Source organism: Cololabis saira, chromosome 16 (assembly GCF_033807715.1).
Source record: "Cololabis saira isolate AMF1-May2022 chromosome 16, fColSai1.1, whole genome shotgun sequence".
Taxonomy (NCBI): domain Eukaryota; kingdom Metazoa; phylum Chordata; class Actinopteri; order Beloniformes; family Belonidae; genus Cololabis; species Cololabis saira.
The window spans coordinates 6,689,496-6,716,796 of record NC_084602.1 but is presented as its reverse complement, the minus strand read 5'-3'; the positions used below and the strand labels follow the sequence as shown (position 1 = coordinate 6,716,796).

The window sequence follows — 27,301 nt, the reverse complement described above, 5'->3', positions numbered from 1 at the left end:
AACCTCATTAATGAGTTTGGTGCCTTCTCCGGTTACCGTATCAACTGGTCCAAGAGCGAATTGATGCCTTTATCTGAGGTCGTAGACATGTCTCACTTGGAGTCCACTCCCTTCAAAATAGTGTTGCACAAATTTAAAAGTTTGGGTATTATAGTGACGTCTAAACTAGATCAGCTGCTGAAGCTAAACTGGGCGGACAAGATGAAGCAACTGAAAAGCAATATTGAATTTTGGAAAACTTTGCCCATTTCCATGGCAGGGCGCATAAACGCAATCAAAATGGTTACATTACCAAGATTCCTGTATATTTTTCAGTCACTCCCAGTGAGTATTCCGCAATACTACTTTAAGAATTTGGACTCTGTGATCTCTGCCTTCATCTGGTTCGATAAAGCTCCAAGAATAAAGATGTCGCATCTTATCAAGCGTAAGGATGAAGGGGGCTTTGGCCTCCCTCATTTTAGACAATATTACTTTGCGGCTCACTGGAACTTTCTGGCTCACTGGTATGACTGTTATGTCGGCAATAGCATAGAGAATATGCCTTCTTGGCTGCGGTTGGAACACCTATCATGCGTAAACACTAGTCTTCCTGCATTGTTAAACGCCCCCGTCAAATTTAACAAAACAGTATTTAATTGTAACCCGATCATCCAAAACTCCTTGAAGGTTTGGTCTCAATTACTTTCATTTGTGAAAGCCCCTAAAATGTATTTACACACGCCCATATGCGGCAACCACGCCTTTAAACCGGGTTTGACTGACTCTGTGTTCAGAACATGGAGAGACAAGGGCATCGACTCGTTAGATAATTTTTATATCAAAGATCAGTTTGTTTCCTTTCAACAGCTTAGTGAAATGTACCAGCTGCCGATCACGCATCATTTCAGGTTCTTTCAGATCAGAGACTTTTTTAGATCCCATCTTGATAATTTTGAACAGAAAACACTTCATCCTGTTTTAGACTGCCTTATGGATATCCTACCCTTTAGTGAGGGTGCGGTCTCCCGAGTTTATGATACCCTGCAGAATGTCTCTAGCCCATCATCATCTCACCTCCAGCAGCTGTGGCAAGCAGACTTAGGTGTAGACATTCCGGAAGATATGTGGGAAGAATGCATTGACAATGTTCATAGGAGTTCAATTAACATCAGGCATTCTTTAATCCAATTTAAAATAATCCACAGGCTACACTTCTCTCCGGTTAAATTGCATAAAATTCACAATGGTTCTCCTATGTGCTGCAAGTGTATCACTGAGGAAGGCACTTTGGCTCACTTATTTATTCACTGTCGTAAATTACAAGCCTTCTGGAGTGGCATTTTTGATTTCATGTCTAAAGCATTTCGGAGAGATTTTCCCCCTGAACCGCTGACGGCGCTGTTTGGCGTTGTGGAACGGGGCTGGGCACGGAACAAGTTTGAACGCCAGGCAGTTAAGCTTGCTACTCTAGTGGCCAGGAAGTTAATACTCCAGTTCTGGAAATCGGAGAGCCCTCCCACTGTTGAAATGTGGATAAAGGAGCTAGGGAATGTTATTCATCTAGAAAGTATCAGATTTGTTCTCTCCGACAGGGTGCCACAGTTTGAGAAAATATGGGCCCCTTTACTTTCTATGATCGCAGGGTTGAAATAGTGTATCTCTCTACTCTTCTCCGCTGGCTCGGCTGTTATATGATTTGACTTGTACAATTGTGGGCTGCGTCCGCTCCTGGTGCCGTCCGTCTGACCTAGGCGGGTACATGCTCCCTCCAGCCAGTTGTCTATGTTTTTGTCTCTGTCTTCAGTTTTGTCCTTGTCTTCGTCTTTGTCTCTGTCTTTGTCTTTGTCTTAGTGAGCGTGTCTTTGTCTTTGTCTCTGTCCTGGTCTGATTGTGGTCTAACGTGTATGTATGTTAGGTGTGTTTCTTTCTTTTGCTTTTCTTTATTTTAATCTGTTTGAATACCACTACTGTAACCACTCCTGAACGTTTCTCTTTTATTGTTGACATATGACTTGTATTTTTCACTTTTTCAATTGTAAAAATTTCTGAAAAATTTAATAAACAGACTTTAAAAAAAAAAAAAAGAGTGTAAAAGATGGATAATCACTACCTGAGAAGGGAGAACACATTCACCACCTCCGACAAAAACTTGGCTTTGTGATGGGAAAAGCTTCATAATGGCTTTTTATTTGTCTTAATTACAACTATGAGAAAAAAAAGGCAGCATTTAAACTCAGTATTCTTTTATGGTCCTTTGTGCTTTTAGTTTTATTTTTAAAAGCTGAATAAAAAAAAATGTCATTTCCAATGTAGGCTTAGTATAAAAACAGTCATAGGTTTCGCGTGCTGTTGCGCACGCACGATACAAAATGAAAAAACGAACTGACCATGACTGGCTACTTTTACAGCGGTGGCAGACAGCCAGTCAGTCTAATCAGCTTTCTATTGAAGACATTCATGGGAATCTTAACTCTGTTGCAGTGCTGAATTTGGTTAAAGTTGCTAAATTAAATAACGCAAGAGTAGAGAAGAGGCACAAAGGCCTTTTTATTACAACTACACCAAGCACTAAACGAACAGTAAAGGTTATAAATAGTCCCATTTTGCTCCTTTTTCAACTTCCTTCTTTCTCATTTAAAACCAGAAAAAGCCAAGTGGGGTCGGTCTGTCCTCCTACTAGCTGACAAATAACTCAAGAGTTACAAGACGAGGACTCAACCCAAATGATCCAGTCTCTTGGAAGCTTCTGGTGTGGCAGAGCGCATACATGGCCCAACCGTATCAGAGCCTTCACCATCAACGTATTCTTGCCAGTTTCATCCTCCACAAGTCACCATGCGATACTCCTTTTAATAATGTGCCCCGGGGGTCAATACACCATATAAAATGTGTCATTCTGTAGTACTTAAATAAAAACATGGGATAAACGTGTAATTAGAAGGCCCATCCAGGAATAGGAAACTTATGGCGCTTTTCCAGTAGTAGCTACTCAGCTCGGCTCGCCTCCACTCGGTTTGGTTCTTTTCCACCAGGGGTCTAACGTGTCGAGTAGATACTTTTCTGTAACTATTCTGTCGAGGTTTTAAGCTGCTGAGTCGGCTGTATCTGACATCATCACACTACAGGCCACCGATTGGTCGGGGGGTTGGAGTCAGACGTCTGAGTCAGGAGGAGGAAATCAGCGAAAGAGCGACTCTTACGGCGGCTTCTTCTATTTTATTCGACAGACAATGGCAGCAGAAGTCTGTTTGGTGATTCAACTCTGAGGGTCAGATGTTCATAAACCTGGTGCTGAGGAGAGAATTAAAAAGGGATCTAAACGGGCGATAAGGAACGACCAGATCTACCAGGAGCTCTGTCTCTTCATAGCTGCTCGCGGTTCCAGCTGACTTTTCTGCAGCGCAGAGACAAACTAACAAAAAAAAATAAAAAAGTGTTGCCGCTAAAGCTTCTCTCACTCTCATTTTTTAACTTGATATCAAACACAAGCCACAGATCCAGCAGCACATCTATCATCTCCTCCAGGTTCTACATCTTTAGTGTTGTCTTCTTCGTTTAGATCACACAATCAAATACATCACAGCAGCTTCACTCCAACCTCCTACTTCTGCTCCAGGAGCTGAATTGTTATGGAAAAGAAACCAGGCCAAGCTGAGTCGAGCCGAGTAGGTACTAGTAGAAAAGCGCCATTAGAAACATCATTGTTGTCTGTCCAGATGAATATGAGATCAAAGTCACGGGTCTTTGCACCTCAACAAGATTATGGTTTGGATTAACTTTCATCCATCTGGTGCTAATATTAATAATTACTCATTGTTGGTGAATATTCTGAGACAGAACTCAGAGAACGGCCTTCTGCCATGTCACTAATGGCAGAAACTGATTAAATTAAGTAAATGAGGGTCCAGCCATTTCATGTTTTTCCCTTGGCACTCTTGGTTCTTCAGATAAGCAGGATTTGGTCTGGGATCAATTAAAGCATCTATATTGTAAATGGTGGCACATAAAAGGAAGGGCACAGGAAACTGAGTGGGCAAAAACAAAGAGAAAAAGACCCTAGTGTTTCCTGTGACTTTTATATCACCATGAACAGGCTTCCTTTGGTTAATGAAACACATTAAAGCGCTGTTTTCTTATTCCCCTCCAGTCATCAAGAAAATTACATCAAGTTTACTCTCCGTCACAATTACATGAAGTTACTGCTAAAATGTGGCAATTCTCCGGGTGTAACTTGCATCATTTCATGAAAAAGGATTTTTTTTTTCTTTTTCTTTTTTTGAAAACCATTACAGGACAAGACACAATCACTTTTCTCTCATTTCAGAGCAAACACACTCCAAAGCTGTGATGTCAGCAGCATGCACGGCAGGGTAAAAAGAGGCATTGTACTTACTGTCCCTCGATAAGCCACGTGCACTTGGTCTTATACTTGTAGTTTCCTGGACCGTCGGTCAAGAAACCTGATGAACCCGTCAGCCTGAAAGATGGAAAGAGAAATAAATATAAGTAAGGTGCCAAACGGACATTTAACATTTCATAGTTCTGAGCAGGCAGAGCATTACAATGTTGTTACAATATTACAGGTCCTGGTGCTTAAAACTCACAAACTGGTCAATAGGTTTAATCAAACTTTTGATCTGGAATATTATGACGTTTTTAAAGAGAACGTTTTTTTTTTAACTAGGTGGTGGCTTGGTCACATGATCAGTAAATGACAGATCGAGGGATGAAGGAGAACTGTAAGAACAATCTGTCAATCAAGCATGATCAGAATCAGAATCAGAATCAGCTTTATTGGCCAGGTTCGAACATTGTCCAACAAGGAATTTGATTCGGTTATTTCGCTCTTTGGTAGTAAAAAAATAAACAATAAACAAATAAACAATAAACAAATGTGGTATTACTATCTACAGTATAAACATTTTAACATTTTAGATGAGATGTTTCATAGAAAAAAAGTAGACAGAAAAATGAGATTAGCGCCAGAAAGCAGCATTACCTGGAGCATCGGACAGCCCAGCGCTGCGGGCCAACCGTGCTGCATTTAGTTCTTTAAAATGTTTTATTCACGGAGGCAGAAATGCCAACTTTTATTTGAATGTGTTTTAACAAGTGCCCCTAAATTACAAGTGTTGATGGCAGGGTGTGTGCCCATCCATCGGCTCCTTTAAGTTTGGAACATGTCACAGTATCTCAAATTCAGCATTAATGTTAGAAGAGATTTTTATTTCAGGCCACGTCTCAGTTTGGTCCAAAGTAAAATCTGATTTGAAAACTCATATTTACATACATTTGCATTAAAATTGTTAAACCTGGCTTTAATTTGGCAGCAGGGACTTTTTTCATAATGTGAAGTCTTTTTGTCCTTTTTTTTTTCTCAACAGCCCAAAGAGCTTCTGGATCAGTAACATTGCCCATTATTAAAGTGGTCTCTTTTCCACTGATATCAAAGGATTTTGTGGGAATGAATTGTTCAAGTGATCACAGAACTCTTACATTTGAGGTTGGGACTGGTTACACCTCTGTCACCTCCTTTAGCCATCAAATTTCAATAAAGGATTTAAAAAAAAAAAAAGTAGGCAGAAAAATAACAGCAATGATAGGTTTTTATGTCATGCGTCTCAGTCGCTAAACAAGCGACAAAGTGGCTGAAAATGAGCATCGCTCGCAGCAGATTGTGAAGCCGGCAGCGTGACGGGGAGACGCAGCACTTAATAACAGAGTGCAGCGGCCGGCCTGTTATTGCCCAATCAATTGTGGCCTGATGACACAGCAGCAGAGAGGAGCTCCAGGACACGGGGGACACCGGCATGCAGGCGGAGGCCGCGGCATTACTGGAGCAGGACTCAAGGTGCAATCAGCCCGCTAACACGGCGTCCTCCCGCTTCAGCTGCAGGTCTGCCATAGACATATATACGTAGACGCCCCATCGAGTGTTCTTGCCCGCTGCTGCGATACGTCAACGTCGCCGCCATATTGGATGGGGCAAGACTGCGCTGTAAACTAATACAAGTAAATGGACTTATTTTCATAAAGCGCCTTTCTACAAAGAAATTTACATCTCATTTATTCATTCACACACGCATTAATATACTTGGGAAACAGTTAGGCACCAAATATAATATATTTAATTTTCTCAGATGGCAAAAATAACAACTTTATTGATCCCACATAAGAGTAATTCATGTTATATCAGCTATAGAGAACAGGGTAGTGCCGAAAAACAATATATATCCCCCCTCACAAAAATAAGAAAAATATTTTCTCTCATTTCTCTACGTATACAGGACTGTCTCAGAACTGTCTCTACAATATTGTGATAAAGCTCTTTATTTTCTGTAATTCAATTAAAAAAAACAAAAATGTCATACATTCTGGATTCATTACAAATCAACTGAAATATTGCAAGCCTTTTATTATTTTAATATTGCTGATCATGGTTTACAGCTTAAGGAAAACTCAAACATCCTATCTCAAAAAATTACAATATTCTGGGAATCTTAATCTTAAACTGTAAGCCATGATCAGCAATATTAAAATAATAAAAGGCTTGCAATATTTCAGTAGATTTGTAATGAATCCAGAATGTATGACTTTTTTTTTTTTTTTTTTTTTTTTTTTATAAATTGCATTACAGAAAATAAAGAACTTTATCACAATATTCTAATTTTCTGAGACAGTCCTGTATATCCCCCCCCTCACAAAAATAAGAAAAATATTTTCTCTAATTTCTCTACGTATATACGTCTAAGCTGATGGGAACCCAAATGTCTGCTGCTCTCAACAGCTTAATGTCAATCAAAGTTCATGCACAACATTTTAGCAAAAATAATATTGGTCTCCTATTGTGACTAAATGTTCAAGTCGAAATATTTTCTTTGCTTATATCCTTCCACTTCAAAAACAGGATGCTGCTCTCTCTCTCTCAGTGTCCTACAGCGAACGTCAGGCTCTTTTGGGAACAGACTCGCTCTAAACCGACAACGCTGGATGAGATCTCTCTAGAATATTGCACAACAAGGTTTATTGGTATCTAGGAAACAAGCATGCTGCTTGCCTTTGTTTGTGAAAACTTCCTTCCCTCGGCTGCTGAGATAGGCCAATCGTCCCGGGCAGCTGTGTGGCCCAGCAGCTCAAGGTCCAAGGCCGAGGATGTTGTTAACAACCTCACCGGCCAAACATATGATGCTACATTGCAACAATGCACTTGTGCTGAATCTGAAGCTTGTGGGTGGAATTGCTCTGCAGACCAGGCATCTTAAAACCAGGTTATTGTTTAATACGTTCTGGCAGCTTAAATCAAGTCTCCCCCTGATGCTGGGCACTGAAAACACGAGCTTTGCTGAGCGCCGCAGGTTCATATATTTCTTTTATTGCTCATGGCATCTAAAGCCATTTTCAAGCATCGGGACTCTGCAGTTACCCGACAGGTCGACTCTCGCTGGGATCACAGCTCTCTGCTAGCACAGGGGCCTACAGAGACTCAACTAGCAGATAAACACAGCTCCTTCAGAGAGCCGGGGGCTCTGAGGGCTCCGGACGCTCCCGAACACGCCAGCAGGAGCGAGCATATGCACCTCTTCTGTGGCCACGTGACAGTACAAAACGGTACAAAAATGGTTATTAAATGCTTCTTTTCATGAGTTCTGCTCCACTAAAAACACAGATTAAACCATCTAGTTCATCTGAAGATCCCGACTACACAGTACAAGGGTCCTCCTGAATATATGGTTTAGTTAAGGGTGACATCTTTTGCTCATTTATTTTATTTTTATTTTACTAGACTGAACGGGTGCGTTATAAATAGGGCTGGGGATCGATTCAAATGTCAAGAATCGAATCGATTCCGTTTAAGATTCAGAATCAATTATCACGCTTTGATTTGATCCGATTCAATTCCGATATTGATTTGGTTTACTGTTATTAAAAATGTTTTTTTTTTATCAGCTGTTGCATGAATTATATGACTGTGTAATTATGAAACGTATTAATAATAGTATTATATTGAGATTCAACAGCAAGTATTGGCAGCTAATGATGCTGTAAGGACCAATCACCTCCCAGAATGCTGATATAACTACTTTCAGAAACATTGTGGGGCAGAATTACCAAACAGATCCAGGGCAACAAACAGAGCCCGTATGAAATTGGTTTTATTTTTTGCCATTTTTGAAAATTTGGTTTTTAGCTTTTTTTGCAAATGTAACCCCAAGACAGTATATAAAGCAAAGAAATATAGACAATGTATGCAATTATAACTGAAAACGTTAATGTTTTCATACCTTTAAACATATTTAAAGGCAAAAACATGGCACTAGTTATGCTTGTGTGCAACAAAACATTCCTTTTTTGGGCATAAACAAAAAAATACGAAAAGTTGTAATGTATCGACCTAGACATACAAATCGATTTTTAGGAATTAATATGGGAATCGAAGAATAGAGAATAGAATCGGAAAATCGATTTTTTCAACACAGGCCTAATTGTAAATCTGATCACATTTCACCCACAGAGTTGGCAGTAATCTCTGACGGAGACGTCTAAAATCCGGGTTAATGAGTCGCCCTCCGTGGTTGAGCTGACACTTTAAAGCCAAACATTAACCACGGTAAAGGGCCTGGAGTGGCCGGAGGCACGAACCGATCTGCAGCGAGAGGTGACATTAACCCCTGACGAGGCTGATCGAGGCTGAACGAGGCTCAGAAGATCCTGCTGTGACTCTCACTGGCTAAACTGGATCTTGTTGCTTCATACTGCAGATGGCTGGACTCTGAGATGAATTTGGCCCTTTAAACTTATTTGATGTTGTGAGGAATGTTAAACTTAAAAGCATCAACAAGTGGGCCAGAGAGGTAACTGGGGCCTGTAAAAGATTAAACAGAACACTAAATGCCCAGAGAAACATGTGATAGTGCTTGTTACAGCGGTGCATGAACTTGCCAGCATGATGCCACATCAACCCTGTTAGACACCCTGGCCATTTAAACCTCAGAAAGGCCACAGAAACTGCTGCCGACAAGTAGAAATCCCTACACATTTACTCAACTGTTAAATTATAACTCATTAAGAGTCGATGTCAAACATGTCATGAGCTGAATAATAAGCCGGCTCACGCCTGCGCTTCCCGACGGGGGCACAGATGGCTGCAAGCGAAGCCTTGCATTGAGCCTGCCGCTCCAACAACAGCCGGTCTGATGCAGCAGCCCTGCAGCAGGACTGAGGGATCCAGGGTGACACGGCGATGCTAGCGTGAGGGCAGAGCAAACACCGTGCCTCATTCAGAGGCAACAGCCGTCCTGCTCAAAGGCACAGTCAGGAGGGGGAAACAGCACGCTCAGGCAGAAAGGACAAACCGTTTACCACACAGGCTGCTAGGGCTAAGGCTAGGATAGACAAATAAAAGATGCCGATGGGAGATGTTTAAAAATGCTTATGGCAGAGGAGAGGTGCCCTTTTTCACTCTATGGAGTTGCAGCCGATGTTTGATGATTTCATGCGGTTTTGCATGTTCCAAGAAAGTACGGAAGAGTATTAGGGCAATGCAGGAGAAAAAATATTTGAGAGGGGAAAAAAAAATGTTATTGTGCACTTCGAGAAAAAAGTTGAAATGTCGAGATTAATGTTGAAATACAAATTCAAGAATTTGTGAATAAAGTCAAAATTTGTGAATAAAGTCGAAATTTTGACTTTTTTCTCTCAACATTTCAACTTTATTCACGAAATTTTGACTTTTTTCTAGACATTGACTTTTTTCTAGACATTTCGACTTTTTTTTCCCTCAAAATTGTACTTCAACATTAATCTCAACATTTCGACTTTTTACTCGACATTTACTTTTTTTTCGAAGTGCAAATCTTCCTCTAAAATATTATTTTTATTTTTCTCCTGCCTGGCCCTAATACTCTTCCGTAAAGAAAAAAATTCACTCCAAAACCAAAATAATGAATGAAGACATTCCAGGGAAAGAAAGAGAGTTACACATTTAACCACTGGGTAGAAGTGGATTACTGTTAACACCATCTAGGAGAATGATGAACCAGGTCCAGGTGCTGGTCCTGGACTCGTGCTACAGCCGGCTCAAAGCTGATCCAACTTTGTAATATCCAACCAGCACAAAGGAGTGTTAAAATATCAGTTCCAATGTCACTTGCTTATCTTTTGGAAGTGTCGTCCTGCTGCTGTGGTCCCTCTTCCCCACTGGCAACAGGAACACCCGTCCTGGCCGTGTCTTGAGATGAATACATATTACTCCAAGACGGAGTGTCAGTCAGTGAAGCGAGCTCAGTTACATCATGGTGGAGATGATGGAGTAATGACGGTGGAGGAAACAAGAGGCTGGAGAGGGAATCTCAGTGCTGTCAAGGCATAACAGTGGGGATAAATAACCCCCACATCTCTTGGTGAACCCTATGAGATAGAAACTGCTTTGTGACACTTTAAAACTAGTGTACTTTTGCATCTAAACAGCGGTATTACAGAGCGACAACAAAGCATAACATCCTTTCCAAAGTTGTCTGAACCTCTGAGTTTCTGTGTCGAACAAGTTCAGTGTTTTGTCTTAATATTGTTAGTCTCTGTATCTAAAGCTCTCCATTAATGATACTCAGTATTTGTGATCACTCTTCCACACGTGGCATTTCCAATATTTATGCATCCTGCTACAGGACTTATCTCCTCTTTTGAGTATATAAAAGACCTAACTGTATTTACTCATGAAGAATAAATCTAAATCTTTGATGTCTTATGACACCTTCCGTGACAAGTCCATTCTTAGCCAACTGTTTTTCATGACCTTCTTTTCCACCGCCTGGACTCGCCAGCGGTGGCGGTTACGTACGTCGGTTTAACATGCTAATCCCACCAGGTAGCCCCCTGGGTAGCCAGTAGTGCTCCGACGCAAACGTAGCACCGCTTTTCCTCGCTCCAAGCTGGTGCCATCTTCAAAAGGTTGGCTGTGGAAAAGCAGAGAACGAGCTTCAAGTCAGGCCCGGCGTCTGAACCAGCACCGGAGCCATTCTGGGGGGAGAAGGCCCGAGCATGGAGACCAGCTGGGACCTGAACGTCGCTAGGGACAAGCCTATAATGGTGCTTTTCCACTAGTACCTACTCAGCTAGACTGGACTCGGTTTGGTTCTTTTCCACCTAACGTGCAGAGTAGATACTTCTTCTGTATCTATTCTGCCGAGGTTCTATCTGCAGCCGACTCTCTGAGTTGTATCTGACATCATCACACTACAGGCCACCGATTGGTCGGGGGGTTGGAGTCAGACGTCTGAGTCAGGAGGAGGAAATCAGAGAAAGAGACTCTGACGGATTCTGGTTCATTTTATTCGACAGGCAATGGCAGCAAAAGTCTGTTTGGTGATCCAACTCTGAGGTGCAGATGTTCATAAACCTGGTGCTGAGGAGAGAATTAAAAAGGGATCTAGACGGAGATAAGGAACGACCAGATCCACCAGGAGCTCTGTCACTTCATAGCTGCTCACGGCTCCAGCTGACTTTTCAGCAGCGCAGAGACAAACAAACAGAAATTAAAAAGCGTCGCCGCTTGAAACTTCTCTCACCCTCATTTTTTAACTTCATATCAAACACAAGCCACAGACCCAGCAGCCCATCTATCATCTCCTCCAGGTTCTACATCTTTAGTGTTGTTGTCTTGGGGCCTGTAAACAATCAAATACGTCACAGCAGCTTCTCCAACCTCCTACTTCTGATCCAGGTGCTGAATGTTATGGAAAAGAAACCAGGCCGAGTTGAGTCGAGCTGAGTCGAGTAGGTAGGAGTGACCCTGTAGCAGGGCGAGTGCTACGGGGGCCCGACCGACAGGACAGAGAGGACACGGAGTTTTGTGCAAGAACTATTTTATTTGCAATCACCGCCACACGTGCACAAGCAGCACTTTCTCCCAGCAGCAGACCCATGCCTTCTGTCCAGCCCTGCCTTATCAAGGCAGGCAGGGTGGAGAGGTTGATGGGACACACCTGTGACCCATCATCCGAGTGGCTGCTGCACCTCCACCCTGCCACACACCCTGAATGTTACAACCAGGTAGATTGTTTGACAACACTGGGTAAATTAGTAGTTTACTCCATGCATCTGCAGATAAACCTTTTCAGCAACATTTTACTGACATTGGCCTTGCTGATAAAGCACTGAGAATAAATATCTAAAATATTGTGTCGCCCTATTTTTTACTACACATTCCTGGGTGTGGAGTTTGTTGCACAGACTAAAATAGACATTACCAAGGATACCGAATTCTATTAATTCAAAATCAAATTAAAGGCTTACAAGGTTGAGCATTGATTGCACGAGAAACTGAGTTTAAGTTGATCTCAGGACACCAACATGTTTCAGAAGCTAACACAGGCTCAGTGTTGGCTAGACAAAGCTCTTATTCACCATGCCATCCCCCTGCAGAAAAATATCCAGAAAAGGCTTCATAGTAGCTGAAAATGCCATCAAATGTCTCTTTGAACCAAAAACAGAGCTTCCTTTCCTTGCCATAATTGGATTTGAGCAAGAAGAGCTTTTAGTGTTAAACCTTAAGGCTGAACTCGTCTGCATTACAACCAACAGTTGTTACTACAGTATATAGATGAATGAAAGCGGAAAAGGGTGGAATTCACTCCCCGGGTCATGGGTGAGGCGCCGTCTCCAATCAATCACTATCATCGAAACAAAGTCTAACAAGACTATATGACGTCATATTTCTAAAAGTAAGTGAAAGTGATGCAAAGTAAATTAGGAGAGGATGAAACATTGCAGTCCCTACACCTACAATAGTCTTAATATAAAAAGGTGCTGTAAAGGCCCTCCTGCTCAGAACAGCTCATCCTGGTAAAACCGGGACCAGAACATGTTCTTAGCAGATGTTCTTCAGACGAGAGTCAGAGAGATGCAACGTGCACTTTCTGTTTTGAAATTTTGTGCCACTCACTGCTTAGTAACTGTTAAATAAATACAGTTTTGGTAAATTTGACTTAATCCCTCTTTTTTGCATGAAAGTTTAAAATTTGCATACATTAATGCAGTATGAACAAGAATGTTTTAATGTAGACATATAGAATCATCATACTGGTGTGATTGTAGCATCAAAGTGTTAATTCAAGGCTAAGGCAAAATATCGAGATATATATCGTGTATTGTGACATGGCCTAAAAATATCGAGATATTATTAAAAAGGCCATATCGCCCAGCCCGGATGGATGGATGGATGCATGGATGGATGGATGGATGGATGGATGGATGACTCCGTCTCCTCTGACTCATGTTAACAAGTCCAACTTTAGAGCAGAAGTAAATACACTTACAGCCTGGTTCAAATGAACGTTTTGAGGGGGAGGAATTCTTTTTTTCCCACACCAGGAGTTTATCAAAAGCATTACATGTATTTCTAACATGATTGATTGACAGTCGGCCCAGCCAAGGGCTAGCCGTTATCACTTCGTCCTCCGTCATCGTCATGCTACCACGTTTAGTGAAGCAACCAACCAGCATCGGCTAAACGAGACAAGTTAGTCTGGACTTCACCTTCGAAACAACATGTAAATCCCGCTGTAAATGTCTGCTGGCCGCTTTGACTGACATGCAGTGGGCGTGTGTCTGTGGGCGTGCAGTGGGTGTAATGTTTTCACCCTTTTTGAGTTGTGATTGTTGTAATCTTTTGTATGTCTATGTGTGGACCTCAGGAAGAGTAGTCTTCACATGGTGAAGACTAATGGGGATCCTTATTAAATAAACAAATAAACAACGTGGCTGCACCCGCACAAAGGAAAACGAGCTTCAAAACCGGTCTCCGGGAACCAGTGGGTCACATGACCGAATGCCCCCTTCATTGGTTTATACAGCCTACGCGGTAACCACAATTGTGTTGATCGTTGCCAGCATCCACCAAGGCTTGGACGGTAGCACCGTCCGGATGCTAAACCCGGCCTCAGGCCTCAGGCGCTCCCTGAAAACCCACCATTTATCCACTTTGCGCTAATTAACCCCACCAGGTGAGGAAGCTGAGGCCAACGTAACTGATGAGGCACAGTGGGGCTGTAAAACATGTAAAAACGAGTCAGTGCCCTGTTGTGTTATAATTCAAATTTAGCTCAGGTCATCACTCCTCCTGCAAACAAGTAAACCACAAACTCCCTGAAAAAAGCAAGAGTTTTCTCCTCTCTTTCCAGTTTTCCCTCCTTCCATACTACACGTTACTACGCACAGACTATGTTCCAACTGCAAAAGACAAACTTCAGCTCGGAGGCTCCACATACACTCATTCATCCGCGCCAGAGGAACTGAGCGGAAAAAGAGCAACACCAGGTATTAATAAATATGTAAAAAATAAATTCAAGGACATATTTAAGACATAAGATATTTAAAAAAGAACACACACCAATCAATAGATGCCAAGTCTCTCGGCTGTCCCCATTTTTCTGTCAGAAGTCCATCTTTATAAGCCGCTGCAATGGCATTTACATTGGTTGGGTTCACTTCAAACCTGATGTTTGGTCGACACATGTGGAGCAGTGAGGGAAACGTTTGGACTAATATGCAACTGGGACGGTTCTGTCCTTGCTTTGTAATCAAACTATGAATCCATAAGAGTGTAAATAACAGACTGAGATCAAACTGACGGTGGATCCAACACATTCAAACTGTTCCTACAACTGGATCTCTGCGGCTCCCCTGAAAGGCTGCTGATGAGTTCACACGCTGATGGACCGGCATAACAGATACACAACAGGCCGGCGGTTTTTGAGCCCAACCAAGACAAACCAGAGAGCACTTAACCTCTGGGTTTATATGTGTTTATAAGAACATAACTGCAGATCCCCTTCTTAACTCCACAGACCTTCAAAAATAAAACAAAATGCTCTGGATTGTCATGTGCTGGACAAAGCCTGCAGATAGATGCACCTCAGCTGAAGCAGAAGCTTAATGTTGGAGCTACAAACTCCCAACCTGAGAGTAAGTGGACTGGCCTCTCTGCTGGGCAGGATGTGCAGACACACTTAATCCGGAATATCGTGACCAATAATGTGATGACTGCTGTCATCGGAGGGAAGCTGTCCTCCAGCGCTGCTGGCTGCAGCCAGGCAAGTGACCCTGGAACAGGATGGTGGCGTTGAGCGTGCCACGCCGTCCAGCCCTGCGCTGTTACTCACAAGTCATTTCACAACTCCCAACCGGATGCTGCGTTTGCCATTTTCACTACTGGGTATCACTCTAAATTTAGTGTTAGTGAAAACTAACAGATGTGGGCATGAAATGTGCACAAAGGATGGGTTTTGAGTGTTTTATGAAGTGGAACGTGTTCACAGGTGGGACTGGACTCTAATCCATCTGGTTCAACTGGAAGAAGTGCTGTGCAGAAACTGAACAAGCCCAGGCTACTTTCAACCTGAGCTCACATTAAATAACTACAGCAAGGCGGGATACTAGAGGAAATTATCTCATTCTTAAATCAGATTATCATGTTTAGCACACTATAAAAAGCCTAGATAAAGAAATACTTAATTGCATAACCCATCTGGGTATCTTTCTAGGTCAAACCATTGCTGAAAAGTCCACTCGGGCTTCATTATTCTGTATCGGGAGCAAAATCAGGTGGTTCGGTCACAACGTAGCAAATGTTTGGGTGACTGAAGGACAAGATGAGACAACTCATCACTGACAGACATTCAGCATCGCAGAAATCAGGTCCTGTATTTGCACAGAGGTGCTCCCTTGTTGTGGTGGTGGACTGCCTTGCTCAGGTGTGACCCGGGATCACCTCACCTGACCTGAGATCACCTCACCTGACCCGAGATCACCTCACCTGACCCGAGATCACCTCACCTCACCTGACCCGAGATCACCTCACCTGACCCGAGATCACCTCACCTCACCTGACCCGAGATCACCTCACCTGACCCGAGATCACTCCACCTGACCCATTCACTGGCCCTGCCCCTTCTCAATCTTTCCCCGACCCTGCACCCCAACCTGGGACTTGCTGATTGGGCCGGAGCTTCGGGAGCTGCGTGCTGGCCTGCGGTCCCCACCCCTGGTCATCCCGCTGCTGCTTCCACCTGCCTGCTGTGCTGTTGCCGTCCCTGACCCCCCAGTCTGGCACTCGGCAGGAGGGTCCCCCCTTATGATCCAGGTCCTGGTCCAGGTTTCTACCCCCCTTATGATCCAGGTCCTGGTCCAGGTTTCTTCCTAAAGGGGAGTTTTTCCTTGCCACTGTTTGGCTTAAGGTTTTTCTCCCACTAGGGGAGTTTTTACCTGCCATTGTTTATGTAATAATTGCTCGGGGGTTTATGTTCTGGGTCTCTGGAAAGATCCTAGAGACAACTTTTGTTGTATTAGACGCTATATAAATAAAATTGAATTGAATTCACCTCACCTGGGATCACTCCACCTGACCTCACCTGACCCGAAATCACCTCACCTGACCCAGTGGTCCTCTCTCCAGTTCTCGAGAGCCACTGTCCTGCATGTTTCTGATGTTTCCCTGCTCCAGTAAACCCTGATACAGATGACTGTGTCACCAACAGAACTGTGCAGACCTGGAGGAAGGTTTGGTGATGACCACTAATTAGAATCAGGTGTGTTGATGCAGGGAAACATCAAAAACATGCAGGACAGCGGCTCTGGAGGACCAGGAGTGAGGACCAGTGCTCTAGACTCCAGTCCTCGTGGGCCCCAATCCTGCATGTTTGATGCTAGCCTGCTTCAGCACACCGTGATACAAAGAACTGGCGTCAACAGAGTTGTGCAGACTTAAAGGCATGCTGATGACAAACACTCATTAGAATCAGGTGTGTTGATGCAGGGAAACATCAAACACATGCAGGACAGCGGCTCTCGAGGACCAGGAGTGAGGACCAGTGACCTGACCTGAGATGGCTCCACCGGACCCGAGATCACCTCACATGACCTGGGTTCACTCCACCTGACCTGAGATCTCTGCAACAATAAAGCGTGGCTCCCCAGTCTGCCTGATGGGGCGTGTGTCAGGTGTGTATCAGGTGTGTATCAGGTGTGTATCAGCTGTGTATCAGCTGTGTATCAGTCAGGTGTGTATCAGTTGTATTCCAGGTGTGTGCCAGGTGCATCAGTACCTGAACCTCCCTCCGCAGTGCTGGCACTGCTCCCCCACCCAGCCGGGCAGACACACGCAGCTGCCCGCGCTGCACTGGCCGTTCAGGCACGGCTTGTCGCACTCCTTCCCCCCGGCGAGCAGCGCCAGCCCGGGCAGCAGCAGCGCGGTGGCGAGCAGCAGCCAGCCCCGGGGGGCCGGCCCCGGCCCGGCACCGGCACCGGGACCGGGACCCCAGCCCGGACCGGAGCAGGCCCGCCGCGGCGCCCCCAACATTCTCCCAGCAAAGATGGCTGCCGGCGCCGGGAGCTGCGCCGCCTCGGGGACAAGCTCCAGGTAAAGGTCCGCGTCCCCGGAGCGAAGCTGCGGCGTCCTCGTCGACGGTGCTGCGGTTACTGGGCTGCCGTCGGCCCCGCGGTTCCGTCTCCAGCCGCCGCACACAGCCGCATATTGACATCAGGAAGTGACGTCAGGGCAACGGGAATGCGCACCGGAACCTGCGGAGGCGCGCACGACTCCCCGCTTTTATTTTGAAATCAAGAAATACACACAAAAAAAAATGTATATATTCAGTACTGGAGTTGAGGGGGGATGAGGAAAAATATAGAAAAATAGATCAACAAATCAATTAAAAAAAATTCAAATAACAAAATAACATATTTGAACCATTTTTCAGACAATAAAATAATTGAAAACATCTGAAAAATAGTTAAAATATGTTATTTTGTTACTTGAAAATTTAAAAATATGTTTTGTTGATGAGAAAATATGTTTCTCTATTTTTCTTATTTTTGTGAGGGGGGGTATTTATTGTTTTTCGGCACTACCTTGTTCTCTATAGCTGATATAACATGAATTACTCCTATGTGGGATCAATAAAGTTCTTATTTTTGCCATCTGAGAAAATTATATATATTATATTTGGTGCCTGTTTCCCAAATATATTAGTGCGTGTGTGAATGAATAAATGAGACGTAAAACGTAAATTTCTAGGTAGAAAGGCGCCTTTTCTTTTTTTTTCTTTTTTTTTTTGGAAGTTAGATTTTGACCGTTTTTATTTCAGGGGGGGATGCCATCCCCCCTCATTATGGATATCTTACACCACAATGAGGGGGGATGGCATCCCCCCCTGAAATAAAAACGGTCAAAATCATCCCCCCTTTCCATCCCTTATGTCATTTCATCAATGAATGTGGTTTTACTGCTATTTCAACATTTAGAGTCATCACCAGAAAAATAACACCAGAAAAATAACTTATTTGACAATTTTCTCCTGTTTCAAGTCAATTTTCACTTGAAATAAGCAGGAAAATCTGCCAGTGGGACAAGATTTATCTTCTCATTACAAGCAAAAAAAAATCTTGTTCCACTGGCAGATTTTTCTACTTATTTTAAGTGAAAATCTACTTGAAACAGGTGAAAATTGTTGTTTTTTCCAGTGATGAGTCTTGTTTTAAGTGTAATGAGATTTTTTTACTAAAATGAGACATTTTAACTAGAAATAAGACAAATATTCTTGTTAAGATTTTGAGTTTTTGCAGTGATTCAGTTTACTTATCCTGTGAAGGACAGAGTCATATTGATAAGTTCAGAAAACTGTTTTTTATTGTTGTGTTTTGATGTATTTGATGTAAGCCCAGTGGATATTTAAAGCTTACAGAAGGCTGCATTTAACTGCTGCTATGTCATTCCTGCAGTATTTCTGCAGGTGTTTTGGTCAGTGCTATTATTTGTAATATATTATATTATTTGTAATCAGCACAAATTATCTGTCCCCATATGATAAAATCCACCATCCCCCCTGATTTGTTTTTACAAATCGAGTACTATGTATACAGTACATTATATATCTTTATCTCCTATTAATATATACTGATTTATTGTTATATGTAGATATGTCGACATAGAGATTTATAGTAATTTTTATGTATATAATTGGAGGTAAATATATGAACCAGGGGCAGCACGGTGGCTTGGTGGTTAGCACTGTTGCCTCACAGCAAGAAGGTCCCCGGTTCAACTCCCAGGCCCAGCGGGGTCTTTCTGTGTGGAGTTTGCATGTTCTCCCCGTGCTTGTGTGGGTTTCCTCCAGTTACTCTGGCTTCCTCCCACAGTCCAAAACATGCATGCTAGGTTAATTGGTGATTTTAAATTTCCCGTGAGTGTGAGTGTGTCTGGTTGTTTGTCTGTATATGTGGCCCTGAGATGGACTGGTGACCCGTCCAGGGTGTAACTCCTGCTTCTCGCCTGAAAATAGCTGGGATAGGCTCCAGCAGACCCCCGTGACCCTGCAAAGGATAAAAGGTATAGATAATGGATGGATGGATGGATGGATGGATGGATGGAAGGATACATGAACCAGTGTATATAGCATATCTACTCTTATATAGTTATTCAAGTATATTTTTATATCATTGCTGTCTATTGTTCTATATTATATTGTAGTATTATAGTAAAGTAATGATAATGTAATACCATGCATTATAATAACTTCTATTATTACATACATACATACCGGTAGTAGCACAACTAAATGCTGGGCGTTTGTTTTGTTTTCTTTTGTTTGCCTTGATTTGCTTTGATTTTGACAATATTTATGCATATAATTGAGTATTATATCACTGTATTGAACAGTTATTGAAACTCGTCTTCTTATATGTAAGAATGTATGTAAGATTCAGGGGTAGGACTCGATAAGTGCTATATATATATATATATATATATATATATATATATATATATATATATATATATATATATATATATATTTGTATTCTGTTTTTTCACTTTTTTGTATGCTTTTTTATGCATGTTCGAAATAAAATCAAAAATCAAATCACATTATATATTACTAAAGAAAACTTGCTCTGTTATTTCAGAATAAAAGCCTTAATCTTGGCTTTCCCCCCATCAGTAATAAGCAATGCAAGCCCAGAGGGGAAGAAATATTTCCAAATTTCTGCATAATTGATTAGTCAGTTAGTCAAAGAGTTTGGTTGTTTGTTCTCCTCTTACCCTGAGGCAGCGATTATTAATAAAAAACTTTTGGCAAGGAAAAGGCAATGTGTACAACACAATTAAACAAGGTGATTCAAAGTGCTTTACAGACATTAGAACATCATCACATAGCAGGAGAGGAAAAAAGCATGATTTAAAATTTAAACAAAAAGAAAGAAAACTTTACAATTTTATTCTTTTTCAACATTTTGAATGTTTATATGGTCATAATTCATTCATTCAACAATAATTTACTGATTATTTTAGTTCTTCAAACTTATTATTATCATTATTATTATTATTATTATTAATTATTATCATCATCATTCACAAAGGTCAACCGAGGGTGGTCACGTAAATCTGCCACGTGTTAATGTGCGGTGTGGGCGGTGGCAACACTAACATTTTCACACGGGTACAACGGATGAAGTGGCAACTTCATCTGCCGACCAGTCGTCCTCTCGAGTGGTGTCATCGCAACCGAGCGATGTGGTGTGGACTTGATGGCTATCAGGACCAGCATCTGGGCAACAGTTTGATTAGCTGGTTCGACCTGACAGGGGCACTGGGAGTCAAAAGGGGCTTTCATGACATTTAAGGCCAAATGTGTGATTCTGTCTGAACCAACCGAGCACAATAGCACAATTCAACAACAAGCTAACTTAAAGTGCTTTACAGAAACATCAAAACATAACATAGCAGAAAATAAAAAGCATTATTTAAAATTTCAACAAAAAGAAAGCAGAGTGTTTCAGCTGGTCTAAGGCTTTCTGGGGGTTTGTTCCAGACATAGGGAACATAGATGCTGAATGCAGCTTCTCTATGTCTGGTTCTGACTCCGAGATCTCATAAAAAATACATGACCTGAGAAGGTTCATACTGGGTCAGGAGGTCACTGATGTATGTTGGTCCTAAACCATTCAGAGCTTTATAGACCAGCATCAGAACGTTATAGTCTGTCCTCTGATGGACAGACAGCCAGTGTAAAGACCTCAGAGCTGGGCTGATGTTGTGCCACACAGAGGGGGCGCTGTTTCACTTATCAAGAGTTATTAATAATTGTCCTTCAAAAATTATTAATAATTAATAAAGTAGACCATTTATTAAATTGAATCATCAAAATTACTTAATCAAAACGGGACCCCACCTGATCATCAGGAAAATGATAACAGCAGGAATCAGTCTCAAAGTATGAATTATTCTACAGAATAGTAAATTTTACTATTATTTCTACAGAATAACAGTTAAAGGGGGTTACGAGTTCGGCACCGACTCCGGCAAACCAGCCATTATATGTGTAAAACAACACAAACAACTTCTCTCATTTAAATCAATCAGAATTTATTTACACCAGGTGTCAAGCAGGTGAAAAAGCGACACCTTGGATATATTCCGATGGCTCACTACATAGAAAAACACAAAACACTAACTATAAAGAAAAATAACAATAAAACGTCAACTACATAAAGGAAAAAAAAGATAAAACATGTGATGCAAATCTTGCGATCATCCGGGGCCGGCTCACTTGTAGAATGTGCGGCTCTTCCCGTCGGCCGCCAAGGCGCGGGTGTCACGGATCCAGGAAATGAAGCTCACAGCTGAGGCGGGGTGCGCCGGCTGGCCGTCCTCGAGACGTCCCGATTCCTGATATAAACAGAAAGCTCGAAGCGGGAGAAGGGGTTAGATAGAGGCAGAGAAAATCAGAAGCGCAGCGCTCCGTGGTAACAGATGATCTTAACACTCGACAGGTAATCGTGATTGGGAGCGCCCCCGAGACGCCCCCCAGAACATTCAGAACCCCATTAACATTAAATAAATAATTTTCACTGGCTCATTTAACATAAAGATGTATTGACTGACCACACCACATATCCCTGGAAGCAGCAGGTAACCCTCCTGTGAGAACACAACAAATGGAATAATAAGTAAAGAAAAAAAAGACAGAAAGATATGGTATCTAACTGAAGCATGAATGCTCCTGACCACACTTCCAGCTGTGAATCACTTCCACTGCTTCCCTTGGACTCTGAAGGAGTACCCCTATATACTCCCTGAGCTAAGGGGCCTTCCACCATGCTGGCATCCTCAAAAAAGAGAACTCCCATCCTTTTCCGCTCAACAATAATTACATTTCATCAATTAGTCCACCTCATAAACATATCACCTCCAGTCACATTAATTATTTTCCCGTCTGAATACTTGCAGCTTCTCCCTGTAACCAGCAGCTCCTCCGGGCTGCCGCGCACGCCGCCTACCCGCACGCCGCCACTGCGGCCACCTCTCAAGTTTCTCTCTGAGAGTTGCCGGTGGCTCAATGACCCTCACCGGGAGCTCCCGGCTCGCCATATCCGCCGTTGCATCCTCCACCGTGTTATAGGTTGTTGCTCCTTCTTCATAAAAAACCTTCAGGCGTGCAGGGTAGATGGTCCGGAACCTCAAGTTCTTTTCCTTCAGGATCCTCCTCACGTCCGCATACTCCTTCCGCATGGCCATGATCTCCTGAGGATAATCGTGATCAACGTTTATCTTGTTGTTGTTCCACGTAAAACCTTTCTTCTGCCAAGCCAGCCTGAGCGCTTCTTCTTTGACAGTAAAGCACAGACATTTTACCAGGATCGACCTGGGCTGGGAGTCGTTTGGTGGAGTAGATGATAGCGCTCTGTGCGCCCACTGGATCTGCAGCGCTGTTGACTCTGGGATGGGGAGATTCTCTGTCTGTCTCAGTCTGAGCGTTTCCCTCCTTGAATATGCTTCAAGAGATGTCAGTTTGAATTGAAGCGTTTCCTGCATTATCATCATCTCGGCTAGTAACTCATCTGAGTTTTGTAGCTTTTCTTCATGCCCAGCCACCCTGGTTTCCAGAACTTCTAACCTCGCATTAGTTTTGTCCAGTTCTCCTCTAATGTCCTGAAGCTGTATTTTAGTGTCCTTCCTAAATTCTTTTACCTCCTTCCCGATGGCTCTCAACTTTTTTAGTATCATCGATAAGTTTGCCTGGTCCTCATCGTTCTCCGGTCCGGCGTCATCATAACTGGGCGATGGAGAAGAGGATGTGGCTAGCCACAGGTGAGCTACCGCTAGTTTTATCTGCTAGCAGCAACTCATCGTCTTTGGGTTGTTCAACATGTGACTTTTTACCTCTCCGGGGCTTTTTGGACATCATTCGCGCCCTCTTACACTCTTTTTCGTATAGTTCTTATGTTAATTATTTCACTTTAGGACTATTTACTGTAATTACTCTTGTCGAGAGCTCTCTTTCTAAGGCGCCATCCCCTCAAAACCGGAACCGGAAGCTCGCAAGTTCATCCTTATACGACCTCACATGCTCTTCAAAAGCCAGCCGGTGGACAGCAAGGCCAGTTCTTTTGTGCAGCTGCTCCAACTGGCGGCAGGTGTTCTTCGAGATGCGGAGGTCTGAGGTGAACCAGGGGGCTGGGCGGGCATAGGAGACAGACCGGTGTTTGAGGGGGGCCAGAGAGTCCAGGCTGCTGGATAGAGCGGCGCTGTAGTGGTTGACCAGGTCGTCCGCCGAAGTATCAGGTGGGACCCGGGCCAAGTGGGCCTCAAGCAGGTCAGAGAGAGCTGGTGGACTCACTGACTTGACGAGATGGTCCGGCTGGTATGCAGTGCAGGTGAGGAGACTGGGATGTCGAACAGGACAGCATGATGGTCAGATACTGCCAGATCCAGACACTGCAGATGGGAGGGAGGGGTGCCAGTGGAACACACTAGGTCCAGCATGTGACCCTTGACATGGGTGGGGCCTCGTACATGCTGGGTGAAGTTAAAGCAGAGCACCTTTCATACATAGAATGCAGCACAAAGTGCTTTACATAAAAACAATACACAAATATAAAACTTATCAATGCCCTGCCCCCCCTCCACATTGCTGTCTGTGTCACAATAATCATGCATCCAGCTTAATAGCTTGTTGCTCGTCGGTTCACGGGCCTCACTCCCATCGTCTTTGTCTTTCTCCTCCCTTCTTCTTTTCCTAGGTCCTCGATGTGGTGAAAGAGAGGAAGTATAAGATGAAGAAGATATATCCACATTGCTGTTTCACAATAATCATGCATCCAGCTTAATAGCTCGTTGCTTGGTTGACGGGCGTCATTGTCCTCTCGCATCCTCTTCCAGAATCTGCCATCTTCAAAGGTCATTGATTCATCCTCGACGTCTGTGTCAGCATCACTTTTGTTGTCGCTGATGATGCAAGAAGATCTTTCTTCTCTTGGTCTCTTTCTTGATCCTCCAATAGGAGGATCTTCCATTTCTCCAAGATGAATTTCATTGATATCTTGTGGCCCAGCAAAAGCGGGGCCAGCGGCAACCTCTTGGTCTTGTTCCCCATTTTCAGGGTTTCTTTCATTATATTCCAATCTGTGAGGAAAAGGTGGAAGGTTTGCCTCATCGTCATCTATGTCATCACCTATGTCCTGCTCTTCCTCATCATCATCTATGTCATCACCTATGTCCTGCTCTTCCTCATCAATGTCCATCATCATGTAAGGCAAATCAATCATGTCATCTTCACGTCCCACTTCAGCTAGAGGCCGTCGGACTTGAAGATAAGCAGGAAGAAGTGGATGATGTTGTCTCTGATTGGCAACAATGTGAGGGCCATCTCCTCCGGGAATGTCTACCGCAGGAGGCCTCTGGGGAATGGGCTCTTCCAGCGGTTGTCTTTGGTGCTGAACAGGAAAGGCTTGAGGGACTGCCTGATTGACTTGTCCAACCTCATTAAGTTCAAACATTAAATTGATATCGGGATCAAACCCCGGGATGGGGTGGATTTCACCGTGTGGAGGGACGTTGCGAGGAAAAGGCAGGAACCCAGGAGGCCTCTGGCCTCTGTTCAGCAAATCAATCATGTCATCTTCACGTCCCACTTCAGCTAGAGGCAGTCGGACTTGAAGATAAGCAGGAAGAAGTGGATGATGTTGTCTCTGATTGGCAACAATGTGAGGACCATCTCCTCCAGCGAGAATGTCTACCGCAGGAGGCCTCTGGGGAATGGGCTCCACCAGCGGTTGTCTTTGGTGCTGAACAGGAAAGGCTTGAGGAACTGTCTGATATTTAAAGCTTACAGAAGGCTGCATTTAACTGCTGCTATGTCATTCCTGCAGTATTTCTGCAGGTGTTTTGGTCAGTGCTATTATTTGTAATATAGTATATTATTTGTAATCAGCACAAATTATCTGTCCTCATATGATAAAATCCACTATCCCCCCCTGATTTTTTTTACAACTAGTACTGACTATAATAGCATATAATAATATCTTAGTATAACATAATAATTTTTATAATATTATAACATATAACAAAATGATATCACCATACTATAATATATAACAATATAATAATACTATAGTTTAACATCCCATGAGATTTCATAACTTAATATAATAATACACTATGAAACAATATATCATGATAATGCCAAGAATAATTTTTAGAATTAGAAATGGTAATTTATATATTGCAATGAAGGGTGAGGTCAGACCGGGGCGTCAGGGAAGCGAGTAGGAGGCCCCCACCAGACTCCAGTTGCCCAACCGGGAGCCCCAGCAAGAGGCAGGTAGGACGGCAGTGAAAGGAAACCCCCATTCCCTTTTTGATTTTAAGCACTTTTAAATTCTTATTATATATATATATATATATATATATATATATATATATATATATTTATTTATTTATTTATTTATTTATTTATTTATTTATTTTTTGTTTGTTTTCTTTCCCCTATTGCACCAAGATTCATTTTGTTTAATTGTCTGATGTGATTTAGAGTCAGGTGGGATCATCTTGGACCAACCCGACCCAGAGGAGGCTGCTGGCCCGTTGTGGATCTGATCTCCTGTGCTTCTCCTGGGTCTGGGCAACTCCCAGACCCAGAGGAGGGGGTCTGCCCGCTGAGGAGAAACTTTCCAATTTTTCAGAATTCATTTATTTTATTTATTCATTTATTTGTCCACCCCCGCCCCCTCTGTTTTTTTTTTGAGAGTGAGGGAGATGGGGTTCTCCCACACCTGCCCCCGTCCACCACCCAGGGCCCCGCCATGGCCCCACAGAGCCAGGCATGGAGCCCCCGCCCACCTCCACCTTCAGCCAGTCCAGCCAGGCCCCGCCTCCCGCCTTTACTATATTTATAATATAATGATAACTTCATTATCATGATTACTGTTCAGATTAAAAAGTGATTAAAAAAAAAAGAAAATTTGGTTGTGATGATGGTTTGATAATAATAGCAATGAGAACAACAACAGTAGTAATAGTAATGATAATATTCACAATCATGATCTTAATCAGAACCAACATGTATATACTAATAATTTCACTCATCAAAATGACAGCAACAATTATTGTTATCATCACAGTCATAATCATGGTTGTAGAAATGAAAATAATGTGTCATAACAATATGATAATGTAGTAATAATAATAATAATAATATATAATAGCTATAATAATATATTTAATATATGATGATATAACAATTTAACAATAGTAATATATAATAGATATAATATGTAATAATCCTATATATAATATATGATCTTATAATAATATGATCATAAAAAATAACTATAGTAAGAGTTGTAAGTGACCACAAATGAACAGAAAAGAGAGGTATTTGTGAGAGGAATCAGCTCTGGATGTATTATAGAAAGGGGGACCAAGTGTGTTCATAGGATGAGATGTTATTTTTCAAAATAGCAGTGAGTTTTTCTAGGTTTGAGTGATCTGTTAGAAGATTAAGCCAGTGAGTTATGGATATCTTGGTTCTGTCTTTCCAGTTCAATAGTATGGTTTTCTTGGCGATAGTTATAGATATTAACAGAAATGATGTGTGTTGTTTGGGTGTAATGAAGATAGGTCACCAAGTAATGCTATAATGGGGCTTATGGGGATGCTGAGGCCGAGCATCTCTGATTCTGTTCATGACCTCCGACCAGAAGTTCTGGATGGGTGGGCAGTGCCAGAGGACGTGGATGGATTTATCTAGTTGAACAGAGTGAACAGGAATTAGTAGAGTTTGTGTGTGGTAATGTGTGCTATGCGTAAAACTTTGTACTGAATTAATTGGGTTTTGGAGTTGCATGTCATGGAGAAGGTGTTATTGCACATGTTTAGCCAGTTGGTGTCTGTCGGTAGGTTGTTGAGATCTGTGGTCCATTTGTCTATTGGGATTGATATTGTGGTGTCATTGCATGCTAGGATCTTGTAAACTTGAGAGAGTGTTTT

The 27,301-nt window shown here is 42.6% G+C and overlaps 1 protein-coding gene across 1 annotated transcript in view; it reads right to left on the bottom strand.

Annotated features, from left to right (window-relative positions):
* The window catches only part of atrn (attractin), a 209,928-nt gene extending 192,419 nt beyond the window's left edge, over positions 1–17,509 (bottom strand). Inside the window, exons 1-2 of the mRNA XM_061744197.1 lie at positions 17,082–17,509; positions 4,376–4,459 (exon numbers count right to left, since the gene is read on the bottom strand). Coding sequence (XP_061600181.1) covers positions 4,376–4,459; positions 17,082–17,335 — 338 coding nt within the window. The 5' untranslated portion in view covers positions 17,336–17,509. The remainder of the gene's footprint in view (positions 1–4,375; positions 4,460–17,081) is intronic.
* Between the last annotated feature and the right edge of the window lie 9,792 nt (positions 17,510–27,301).